Source organism: Hyperolius riggenbachi, chromosome 2, assembly GCF_040937935.1.
Source record: "Hyperolius riggenbachi isolate aHypRig1 chromosome 2, aHypRig1.pri, whole genome shotgun sequence".
Lineage (NCBI taxonomy): Eukaryota > Metazoa > Chordata > Amphibia > Anura > Hyperoliidae > Hyperolius > Hyperolius riggenbachi.
In genome coordinates this window covers 446,681,826-446,694,318 of record NC_090647.1, presented here as the reverse complement: position 1 = coordinate 446,694,318, position 12,493 = coordinate 446,681,826, and the positions used below count along the sequence as shown (strand labels likewise).

Below are 12,493 nucleotides of genomic sequence, written 5' to 3'. Positions count from 1 at the left end.
CCTGCGTCATCGGAAGCTTACTGCGCAAGCGCAGTACAAGGCTCCGTTGTACTGCGTCTGCGCAGTAAGCCTCAGATGACGTGAGCGGAGGCACGGCAACGCGCATTATTCGTCTGTATGTCAGACGGATAATAGCCCGGTGCCGGCTGCGGGGAATGGCGGATGGGAGCAGGACGTCGTGGGACATTACCGCTGCACGGGGCTGATAGAAGCCCAAGGTAAGTGTCCGTTTTTCTCTTCCACAACCCCCACAGAACCCCTTTAAAACAGCCCTGCACTTTATTTGCTATCAGCTATAATGTAACAAACAACTGGTGTGCAACACATGTGAATGCATTTTACAGGTAAGTTAAAGTTTCTGCCACTCCCTGCTGCAATCCTGGCTTGTAATTGCCAGTTTTAGGCAGTGTTTACAAACAAAAGACATGGCTGCTAACCAAAGTGTGATAGACTGAGAGGAGAGCTTGGAGAGGGTGTGTAAAGCTTATGCCTATCACAAGCAGTGCTGCACATTCCACACATTCCAGCCTGAGCCCGACAGAGCCAACAGAGGAAAGAAGATAAGATTTATTACAGAGACAGTGCAACTAGAAAAGGCTGCAGTATGCCAGAGCACATTAGAACAGGTATAGGAACTTATAGGATAGAAGAAATAAGGCTCAAAATTTTGTTACAGAGTCTCTTTAAAGGACCACTATCGCAAAAATCTTAACATTTAAAATACAAGTATAGGAAGTATGTTTTTTCCAGAGTAAAATGAGCCATAAATTACTTTTCTCCTATGTTGCTGTCACTTACAGTAAGTAGTAGAAATCTGACATTACCAACAGGTTTTGGGCTAGTCCTCTCCATAGGGGATTCTCAGCATGGCCTTTTATTCTTTATAAAGACACTCCTTGAAAAAAATTATAAAAAGATGCTGGCCAGCCTCCATGTTCGCTGCACAATTTATTAGCAGTTGGATGGAGAAACTGCCATTCCCTTCGTGCTTTTGAAAATAAAGAAAACCCTGAGAATCCCCCATGGAGAGATGGGCTAATCATAAACTTGTCTGGTCTGTCAGATTTCTACTACTTACTGTAAGTGACAGCAACATAGGAGAAAGGTAATCTGTGGCTCATTTTACTCTGGAAGAAAGTACATCTGATCTTTATATGTTTACATGTATTTTAAATTTTAAGATTTTTGTGACAGTTATAACTGAAAGCTTCTTCACAGCCAACTGCCTGCAGCAATTTTGGGTGCATTGTGGTCCCAAATACATAGAAAATGCACAGAAACTGTATCAGTTTTTATCGGTTGTCAATGTAAAACCAGCTTTAAAGTGAACATGAACTGATTATTTAAAATAAACACAAGATGTACCTGCAAATGAATATTGCATACTTACCTCACCATCAGTTCCTCTCAGAAGCTCACCATTTTCGTCTTACAATTATTCCTTCCATTTCTGACAAGATTTTGTCAGAACTGAAATATATCAGTTGCTATCAGTTATAACTGAAAGGACAACTGGTGGTAAGGTAATGTCCCTGATTTCCTATGGCTCTAGTGGACGATATTACAGTTTAACCTTGTGCTGACCAGAAAGCTATTATGGGGTAATGGCCATTTTCAAAATGGAGGACGGAGAATTCCATTTATCACAGTGGACAAACAGGATGCAGGAGAGGAGAAAGAGATTGATGAGTAGACTACATGGGAGGTAGTTATGACCTGTGTGTCTTTCTTTTTACTTTTAATTTCAAGTTCAGGTTTGCTGTAGTAAGGGGGAGGAAGATGGCACATGCAGATGAATAGGCTTCCAGCAGTAGTGGAACAATGGACTCAAGCATTGGTCGAGCTTTGGTGATTGCTTAAGATCTATATCTAGATCTATATATATGCATAGTCAAGGTAAACCCATATACACGCTAAAATGCCGAGACAGGTCCTGAACGGCTGCTTTGGCCAACTGTCATCCTCCCGAGGCAGCCAGATAGGGTCACCTCTGCTGAAATTCTAACATGTGAATGGCAGCCCTGATGCATTGCCGAGAGACCCCATGTAATACACTATTTTGAACAAGCGCCGTCAGAGCAGATTCTTCTCCTACTTACTTCTCCTGTTCCAAGCCACTCCATTGTGCACCACACCGCCTTCCCTCCTCTCCATAACAGCAGAACTGCTACACGTCTGTACAGCACTGAGCTCCAAACTGTCGACCGAGGGATCAAGTCCCAATCCTGCGGGTGACAGTAATTGTGCTTGTGTTGCCACTGGGCTGTTGTCTGTTTGCAGGCTGGGCTTTATCCTTAAAGCGGATTCGAGATGAAAAACTAACTGTAACACATAATTTGTCTATATATCTTATCTAAAGTTTAGGTAGTTTACAATGCAAATCTAGCTGCAAACAGCTTCAACAGTTTATGATTATTTACATATTTACAATGACAGTAGCCATGTTTTGTTTGTCACATTACGTCAAATTAAACACAGGCAAGCTGATAGCATCTCCAGCCCTCAGCCTGTGGCAAATTCAGTCCCCTCTCCTCCTTCCTCCTCCCCTCTGCCTTTGAAATCTCTGGCTAGTAACCTCCTCCTGCCCAGACTGAGCTCCCATAAGCCCTAGCTACAGTGCCAAGGAACCCTAAAAAAGCCGTGGGCAAGGCTTGTTTAGTTTATAGGGAATTAGAGTACTAAAACAAAACAAAAAACGTATTTGGCTTGAGGAATGTCCTATAAACTATATGTAAGGAACACAATTATGCAATGAGTAAAAGTTTATCTCGGATCCACTTTAAAGCTTTGATACCATTGGGGGAAGATTGTTATGTTGCAATCCTGATATGCTGTCTGATAGAGTGAGAGTGGATTCAGTCTGAATTGAAGCCACTAGGAGAGGGAGCTGTACGCTGTGTTATGGATTGTAGATTGTTTCTACATGGATTCGAAAAAGGCATTTCCCATCCAACCTCATGTCTGCTCACTGTTAATGGACTTTTCTCATCTCATATCATAAGTCCTATAGGCAGGTATTTACCTTAACATGCTGTATTTCAATTTTAAATTCGCCTGTCCAAAGTAGCACTAGAGTGTGTGTTTTAGTATGCGTTAGTATGTACTCTCTAAAGTATTGTTGTTGCTATACATAAAAATAGGAAGTGGAATTATTGGCAAACCAAATATTCCAGTCAGGTTTCATTTTCTAATCTGATGTAGAAAACTGAAAGCTGGGATCTTATTGGCTGTTATAGGCAGCACCTATATTTCCTTCCTCCTGTGTAAAAGCGTACATGAAAAAAGGGCGCAGTGAAAAAAGTGCTTGACTTGATAACGAAATGGCGCGGGTGGATAACGAAATCTGATCATGATAAACATTGTTGTCAAACTTGGTTAACGATAAATACCATTATAATTACAGACGGGAAATAACAATGAAAAGATATTATGGCTACAAATCAGTACGTAATTCAACAGTACAGCGTAACCCAACCCTACTCTCACACAGAACTCTCCCCTAGTGGTGCCTAAAACTAACCACTCCCCCGGTGGTGCCTAACCCTAACCCCCCCCCCCCCCCCCTGGTGTTGCCTAAAACTAACCGCCACCCGGGTGTTGCCTAACCCTAACCACCCCCCCCTGGTGTTACCTAAAACTAACTGCTGCCCGGGTGGTGCCTAACCCTAACCACTCCTCCTGGTGTTGCCTAACCCTAACCACTCCCTCTGCAGAAACACCCTTTTACACATGGAAACGATAATATCTTTAATAACGTAAAATCTGTACATATAAATAAAATAATATGACAAAAACTATAACGTTGCAAGCTTCTAAAACAATAACTACTTCAAAAACTAGATTGTTGTAACAATATTTTTCATGGCGCCCTTTTTTCTGCTTTTTTTGCCGTATTAACGATAATTGCATTAAAGTCTATGGCGGCGCTCTTTTAGTCCACCCTCAGCCGGCGCCCTTTTTTCCTGCTATTAAATTAAACCTCAGTCAGTGTGCATGTGACATTGTATCATACCACTGCAGGGGTGCCTCTAGTCATTTTGTCACTCCAGGCGAGAAAATCTGTGGCGGCCTTCCATGAAAATAATCGTAATGCAGCAGCGTTTCACCAGGAAATAATCATAATGCGGCAGCATTTCATCAGAAAATTTGCAATGCGGGCAGTGTTTCACCAGAAAATACACGTAATGTAAGGCTGCAGAAGTGAGCTTACGGGCTGCGGGTCAGTGAACTCTATTAGACGCCGCAAGCCTGTTCACCACCTGGGGACACAACATCTGGCGGGGGGGTGACCACGGTCCCCCCCGCACAGCACTCATGACTGCCTGGTAGGCCTGGCACCCTCTACAATGGGTCAGAAGGAAGCACAAAGGGGGACAGAAGGAGTCACGGGGGACTAAAGGAGGCACACGGAGACAGAAGGAGGCACAGAAGGAGGCACAGGGGGACAGAGGAAGGCGCAGGGGACAGAGGTGGCACATGGAGACAGAAGGAGGCACAAAGGGATACAGAAGGAGTCACAGGAGGACAGAAGGAGGCACAGTGGGACTGAAGAAGGAACAGGGGGGCAGAGGTAGCACAAGGGGACAAATAAAGGCAAAGGAGACATAAGAAGCAACAGGGGGGCACAAAGGGCACATTAGGAGGCAGAGATGGCACAAAGGATGAAAGAAGGATGCACAAGGCACAGAGGTGTCAGCTGCGTGCAACTTACGCTAAGTAGATGCAGTAGAAGCAAGTAATAGAACACCCACAGGGGTGTAGCTTAATTTTGGGTGGGGCTTAATTTGGGGGTGGGGCTTAATCCAGCAACATGGCGCCCCCCAGGAGCAATGACACTCCAGGCAATGGCCTGTACAGCCTATGCCTAGAGGCGCCCTGTACCACTGGATAAGAGAATGTCCTCATAATATTCATATGTTTTTCAGTAGCCATCATTTCTGATGAATTTGGGAGTGAACTATTTTCTTTTTAATTTCCCTCTTTTGGAAAACAACTCCACCTAGCCCTGTGGCTAAACTATATCCTCTTTGTACAGTTCAAGTGCTGGAATATGACCACAGGCTGGCCTTCTATTTAACCCCGCCCTATAGAAGTCATAGCTCAGCAGAAGTTGATTATCAAATCCTAAATTACACAATATTTTCATATCATATTTGTGCTTATGAAGTACATCATTTAGTGGCAGAGATCATTTGATTCCAGTGAATGGTAGAATGACCCACATGTGTTATAAGGACTCTTAGCTGTACTAAATATAACATTTGCTTTCTTAACCCTTTCCAATCCCATGTCAGACTTTGTCCAATGTTGACTCTCCTTTCTATAGGTCCACATCGGACATTGGCTTCAATTCACTAAGCATTTGGCAGTGCTGAAAACAGCTGATTTTACATAGCATTTTGTAAAATGTCAATTAATCAAGGCTGTTACCACATGGCTAGCTGAAATTACAGAGCAGTGAGGTAAATTACCGACTTGTGTGGTAAACACCTCAATAAATGTCAGCAAATGTCAGTTCATGAAGATTAGAGCAGAGTGCCAATAGGAACAGCCTCTCTCTCCTTCTACTCGCTCTGATAGGCTGGGACACCTTCTCAGGAGGACCGAGCGCCTCTACTCCTACCCCTCCCCCCCCCCCCCTTCCCAGGCACCAGAACAGAGAACCAGCACAAGAGAGATTTAACCACCCTGGCGTTCTATTAAGATCGCCAGGGCGGCTGCGGGAGGGTTTTTTTAAATTAAAAAAAAACTATTTCATGCAGCCAACTGAAAGTTGGCTGCATGAAAGCCCACTAGAGGGCGCTCCGGAGGCGTTCTTCCGATCGCCTCCGGCGCCCAGAATAAACAGGGAAGGCCGCAATGAGCGGCCTTCCTTGTTTTGCTTAGATCGTCGCCATAGCGACGAGCGGAGTGACGTCATGGACGTCAGCCGACGTCCTGACGTCAGCCGCCTCCGATCCAGCCCTTAGCGCTGGCCGGAACTTTTTGTTCCGGCTACGCTGGGCTCAGGCGGCTGGGGGGACCCTCTTTCGCCGCTGCTCGCGGCGAATCGCCGCAGAGCGGCGGCGATCGGGCAGCACACGCGGCTGGCAAAGTGCCGGCTGCGTGTGCTGCTCTTTATTTGAACAAAATCGGCCCAGCAGGGCCTGAGCGGCAGCCATCGGCGGTGATGGACGAGCTGAGCTCGTCCATACCGCTAAGATGGTTAAGCAGAGGGAGTATAACAAACAGTATAGCTAACATGTACATGTAAAGGGATGTTGGGGATGCCTTTTACTATTGCAATGCTGTCACAGCATGTGACAAAACAAAGATAACTCCACACTCTTCTGCTGTTATTAAACAGGTTATCTTGGATTGAAGCTATGGGTTTCGGTAAACCGAACTTCTACTGCACCTGTGAAAATCTTGATGAATTAGCAAAAACATTCTAAAATAGCCAATGTTGTATTTTCCAGACTTGTTTTTTTTTTTTATCGAACAGCCTTTGATAAATTGAAGCCATAGTCCGACATAGGAAAAAGTGGCTGCCACTAGATGGCGCTATTGCCTATGTCTGACACTTTGGTCACCGCCATCCCTAACCACCGCCAATGCGTCATGTAATATGAATATTACGTGGGTGCATTTGGGCCAATCATATGGGTGCCACTTCTTGAACTGGAGGTACAAATCAGGATCACGGCTGCCAATCCTTTTCCATGATCAAACACGTCCTGTGTCATCTGTAAATTTGCTTCCTCTTGAACAGTTACCATTTTGTTGTTAGCGCTTTGTTCAATTTAATAGTAATGATAAGCACATTTTTGCTGATTCACTTAAAAAGGAACCTTAGCGAAAAGGGGCAAAAAATAAATCAACACATTGCAAAGAGAGAAGTTAAAAAATTGTAGAGAGATCAAGAAATGATTGATATTCGCCATGTAATTTGTTCATATTTTTGATCCACAATCAGCCTGATCATAATCATCTTTACTACTGGCAGACATGAAAAAAACTAGACAGCACCAACTGCCATTATCTGCCACACCAGCTAACAACGCGATAGGCTAAAGTGAGGTTGTTTTTTTTATAAATGTACATATGTTCAGAGGGAGATACTGGTTGCTTGGCAGTTGGAAACAGACGTTATTTCCCACAATGCAACAATGCTCCCACAGTGTGATGTCAGGACCTAGGTCCTGATATCACACTGTGGGAGAGGTTTCACAACAATATAAGCCATACAGATGTCCCTGATGATCTATTTGAGAACAGGTAAAGGTTTCTAATGGGAAAGGGGGTATGACTGGGATGAAGTTCAATCCTTGGTCACAGTTCTTCTTTAATGTTCTGTTAGTTATTGATCTTATCATCAACACAACACTTTGAAAATTAAAGCAAACCTTAAAGAGGAACTTCAGCCTAAACAAACATACTGTCATTAAGTTACATTAGTTATGTTAATTAAAATAGATAGGTAATATAATCTCTTACCCACACTGTTTTAAAAGAACAGGCAAATGTTTGATTTCATGAGGGCAGCCATCTTTTTGGTTGAAAGGAGGTGACAGGGAGCATGAGACACAGTTCCAACTGTCCTGTGTCCTGACCACCCCTCCCAGTTGCTAGGCAATGTGAATAACAACATGGGAAATCCCATCATGCTTTGCACAGCATCAGGGAAAAAAAGCCCGGGCAGTTTTCTTTGATGGGTGGAGCTTAGCTGAAAAAGCAGCTAAAAATGATGCTTTGGTAAGAAAAACAAAGTTCTGATGCTGTGAAACTGTTAAAGAAACACCAAGCCTTTTCATTTCTGCTGAATAGATTTTTAGTCCGGAGGTTCACTTTAAGTGAAAATGAACTGCTGAGATAAACAATTGCTGCAATGTGATGTACCAAAGTCAACTACATTTGTTTGTATTTTTCTGTAATTCATCTTAAAGAGGAGCTGTCAGCCATACTATCTCAGAAAAAAAAACACATATATAAGTAGATAAATACTTGCTCTACTTACATAACATATGTGTTGCACTGTCCATATTTTGACTTAAGTTATTTCTCTACAGTAAAAAAAAAGAGAAAATCCTTCTTAGCATTTCCCATTTTAACTGTGGCTATTTTGAAGTGAATCCTGATGTAATTCCCCCCTTACTCTCCTCTGCCTGATTGAGTATGCATAGCCAGCCCTTCACTATAGAAAGTGCATTGCCTCAGCATGAGAAATATTGGCCAATCAGATAGGAACAGAGATGTGGGAGGGGAAAACAGGAGGGAAAGAGGCTTCAGCCAATCAGGCTGCGTTAGTTAAGTCTGAGGGTAAGTAGAAAAGCAAAAAAGGACAACCTAGCATGCCCTGCAACTTCCTTTTTGTGTACCAAATTTTTTGTGTACCAAATAAGAGTCAGATAAACTGGGGAATAATCCATTATCAACAAGAAAATTAATAGTGATTTTAACTTTTGGATTGGCTGGTTAGCATCCTTATTACTTGTTTACCACATAAAAATAAATAATTGATTTTTTATTTTATGCCCGACAGTTACACTTTAACACAGGGCACATGATGTCTAGACAGAACGAATGGCTCTTTAACTGATAAGCTAAGTTTGGCAGTATCGGATGTGCTTGTACATGTGATATGGTCAGGTTCCACTATGCCACGAGTCTTCCGCTCCAGCTTCCCTCACACTAAAACCATAAACACAAGTATACCGAGCAGGAAGTTTCCTGTTTCACAACAACTACAAATGTTACATCAGATACTGTTTACCAACAATCCAAAAAAAGCTTGTTCTTCCGAAATAAAAGTGAAGCTCGCTCGCTATACATGAATCATTTGGTTTTCCTGTAAGTCAAAATATAGAAGTGTTTTCTTATTTCATTATTGATTTTTATTATTCAGTACAAATAATGATAATAATGTGTATATCTACAGTGCATCCGGGATGTGCTCACAGCGCATCACTTTTTCCACATTTTGTTATGTTACAGCCTTATTCCAAATGGATTCAATTCATTTTTTTCCTCAGAATTCTACACACAAGACCTCCTAATGACAACATGATGTTTACTTGAGGACAAAAGTTTACTTGAGGTTTGGGCAAATTTATTAAATATAAAAAAAATTGAGAAAGTATGTAAATATTCACAGCCTTTGCCATGAAGCTTAAAATTGAGCTCAGCTGCATCAGGTTTCCCCTGATCATCCTTGAGATGTATATGCAGCTTAATTGGAGTCTACCTGTGGTAAATTCAGTTGATTGGACATGATTTGAAAAAGCACACACCTGTCTTGTAAAGGTCCCACAGTTGACGGTTGACGGGCAGCACGGTGGCGTAGTGGTTAGCGCTCTTGCCTTGCAGCGCTGGGTCCCTGGTGTGAATCCCAGCCAGGTCAACATCTGCAATGAGTTTGTATGTTCTCCCTGTGTCTGCGTGGGTTTCCTCTGGGATCTCCGTTTTCCTCCCACATCCCAAAAACATACAGATAAGTTAATTGGCTTCCCCCAAATTGGCACTAGCCTTTGATTCATGCACTACACAATATAGACATAGGACTATGGTAGGGACTAGATTGTGAGCCCCTCTGAGGGACAGTTAGTGACAAGACAATACAATAATATGTCGGCGCTATATAAATACTTAAATAAATAAATAAATGTCAGGGCACAAATCAAGCATGAAGTCAAAGGAATCGTCCGTGGACCTCTGAGACTTCTCGAGGCACAAATCTGGGGAAGGTTACAGAAATATTTCTTCTGCTTTGAAGGTCCTAATGAGCACAGTGGCCTCCATCATCCATAAGTGGAAGCAGTTCAAAATCACCAGGACTCTTCCTAGAGCTGGCCAGCCATCTTAACTGAGCAATCGGGGAAGAAGGGCCTTTGTCAGGCAGGTGACCAAGAACCCAATGGACACTGTGTCAGAGGTCCTCTGTGCAGAGAAGGACAACCTTCTCTGCAGCAATCCACCAATCAGGCCTGCATGGTAGAGTGGCCACATGGAAGCCACTCCTTAGCAAAATGCACATGGCAGCCCACCTGGGGTTTGCCAAAAGGCATCCGAAGGTCTTCAGACCTTGAGAAACAAAGTTCTCTAGTCTGATGAGACAAAGATTTATCTCACTGGTGTGAATGCCAGGCATCACATTTGGAAAGAAAACAGGCACTGCTCATCACCAGGTTAATTCCATCCCTACAGGAAAGCATGGTGGTGGCAGCATAATGCTGTGGGGATGTTTTTCAGAGGCAGGAAATGGGAGACTAGTCAGGATAAAGGGAAAGATGACTGCAGCAATGTACAGAGACATCCTGGATTAAAACCTGATGCAGAGTGTTCTTGAACTCAGAGTGGGGCAATGGTTAATCTTTCAGCAGGACAACCACCCTAAGCACACATCCAGTATATCAAAGGAGTGGCTTCAGGACAACTCTGTGAATGTCCTTGAGTGACCCAGCCAGAGCTCAGATTTGAATCCGATTGAACATTTCTGGAGAGATCTTAAAATGACTGTGCATTGATGCTTCCCATCCAACCTGATGGAGCTTGAGACGTGCTGCAAAGAGGAATGGGTGAAACTGGCTAAGGATAGGTGTGCCAAACGTGTGGCACCATAATCAAAAAGACTTGAGGCTGTAACTGCTGCCAAAGGTGCATTGACAAAGTATTGAAAAAAGGCTATGAATAATTATGTACATGTGATTTCTCCGGTTTTTTTATTTATAATAAATTTGACAAAACTTCAAGTAAACTTTTTTTCATGTTGTCATTATGGGCTCTTGTGTGTAGAATTCTGAGAAAAACAATGAATTTAATGCATTTTGGAATAAGGCTGTACCATAACAAATCTTGGAAAAAGTGATGCGCTGTGAATACTTTCCGGATGCACTATATATTTGTGTGTGTGTGTGTGTGTGTGCGTGTGCGTGTGCGTGTGCGTGTGTGTGCGTGCGTGCGTGCGTGTGTGTGTGTGTGTGTGGATACAGAAATCCAACAGAAAAGAGAGCTTAAACTACACGCACTGTCATCTGACTCACAGAAGAGTGACACACTCCTTTTCCTTTCTGCTACAAGAGTAAATAAGACTAATACATTTTTATTTTTCTGCTATACAAAGGTGGCATGTAGGCATGCAGACTGACAGATTTCATTTATATGTTCATTTACAAGTCAGTGCCTGTATTTATGGAACTTATAACGGTATCTGTAGGACTCACACAGAGAGGAGCTGCTGAACATCTTAAGGTGCATAACACACAATTACTGTCACCTGTAGAGATTGGAACACAATCTCTCGGGCGTCAGAAGACCTGTGCAGATATGTCATTAGCCTAGAGGCTAGCAACCTTTTCTGTTACTATGGAGGCGGAGGAGGGCTGACGGCACAGCACAGGACGGAGCAGCATTAAGCCCCGAACGGCTGCCCTGGCTGAGAACTATCGTGTGTACAGTGCTATACATAAGGAGCTTCTTTATGCTGGTTTACAGAATGACTCATCAGTGTGCGCTATGTCATCAGCATGATGTGACTTGTATGCAGGAGATGTAGCTTCCACTAATGTGATTTCATCTCCTGGCTGGGAGATGTAACCACATCAATAAACTACATCTCCCGGCATGCATCGCATGCTCCCGACATGCATTGTGGCTGCCAGGAACATAGGACATCATGTTAATGCTGCTGAACAAATAGTTACCAGTGTTATGCCATCATGTGACAAGCAGTGCAGGGCGAGAAGAGATTAACCTGACAGATAAAAGTTAAATTACATTGAAAGAATATCCTGCGTGGCAGATAAAGACAAATGTCTGTTACTTTCTGGATGACTCATATATTCATGTTGAGAATGTATAAAACGTTTTTTTCAGGGAAATTGTGTTTCCCCTTACAGAATTCTTGGGTGCGCCACGCCATCATCCTTCCCAGCAGCCTCCGTTCTGTTTCCAAGATGTGCACTGCTATACTGGCTTCACTGAGGGAATGAGCAGCCAATCACATCCCACCATTGTCTGCAACAGAGCCTCACAGGTTGGTTGGTCTCAGCAACATTTTAGTTTAAGAGATTTACAAATAGATGTTTTACATAGTTTTTAAATGTATTATGATTATATATATTATATATATTGTTCTTAATCAAGTAAATGTGAAATATTGTATGTGCAATTTTAGATGTAAGCTGTACACTACTTTATTTACGTGTCAGAAAGTTGCAGACTGGCACATGCTCTTTTTCTTGGCTCCTTGCAGAGTAAGTGAGAGCTGGTGCACACCAAGAGCGCTTCTGATCGTTTTAAACAACACTAGCACTTTAAAGAGCACTTGGATAACGTATTTGAATGGGATGGATCACACCAGAGCAATGTGATTGCAGAGTCCGAATATCATAGAACTGTAGCTTGCACTACTGTATTTACACTTTTTACACTTTCTACCCTCAAAGTGGCTTGACAATGGGCACAATTTAGTGTCCAAAGCAGCAGCTGATACAGCAGTCTGTTGCACTATAATCAT

At 42.9% G+C, this 12,493-nt stretch overlaps 1 protein-coding gene across 1 annotated transcript in view; it reads left to right on the top strand.

Annotated features, from left to right (window-relative positions):
* Positions 1 to 12,493, top strand: part of LOC137546949 (carbohydrate-responsive element-binding protein-like) — a 168,476-nt gene that overhangs the window by 101,625 nt on the left and 54,358 nt on the right. The window contains exon 8 of the mRNA XM_068270026.1: positions 11,874 to 12,010. Within this exon, the coding sequence (XP_068126127.1) occupies positions 11,874 to 12,010 (137 nt within the window). The remainder of the gene's footprint in view (positions 1 to 11,873; positions 12,011 to 12,493) is intronic.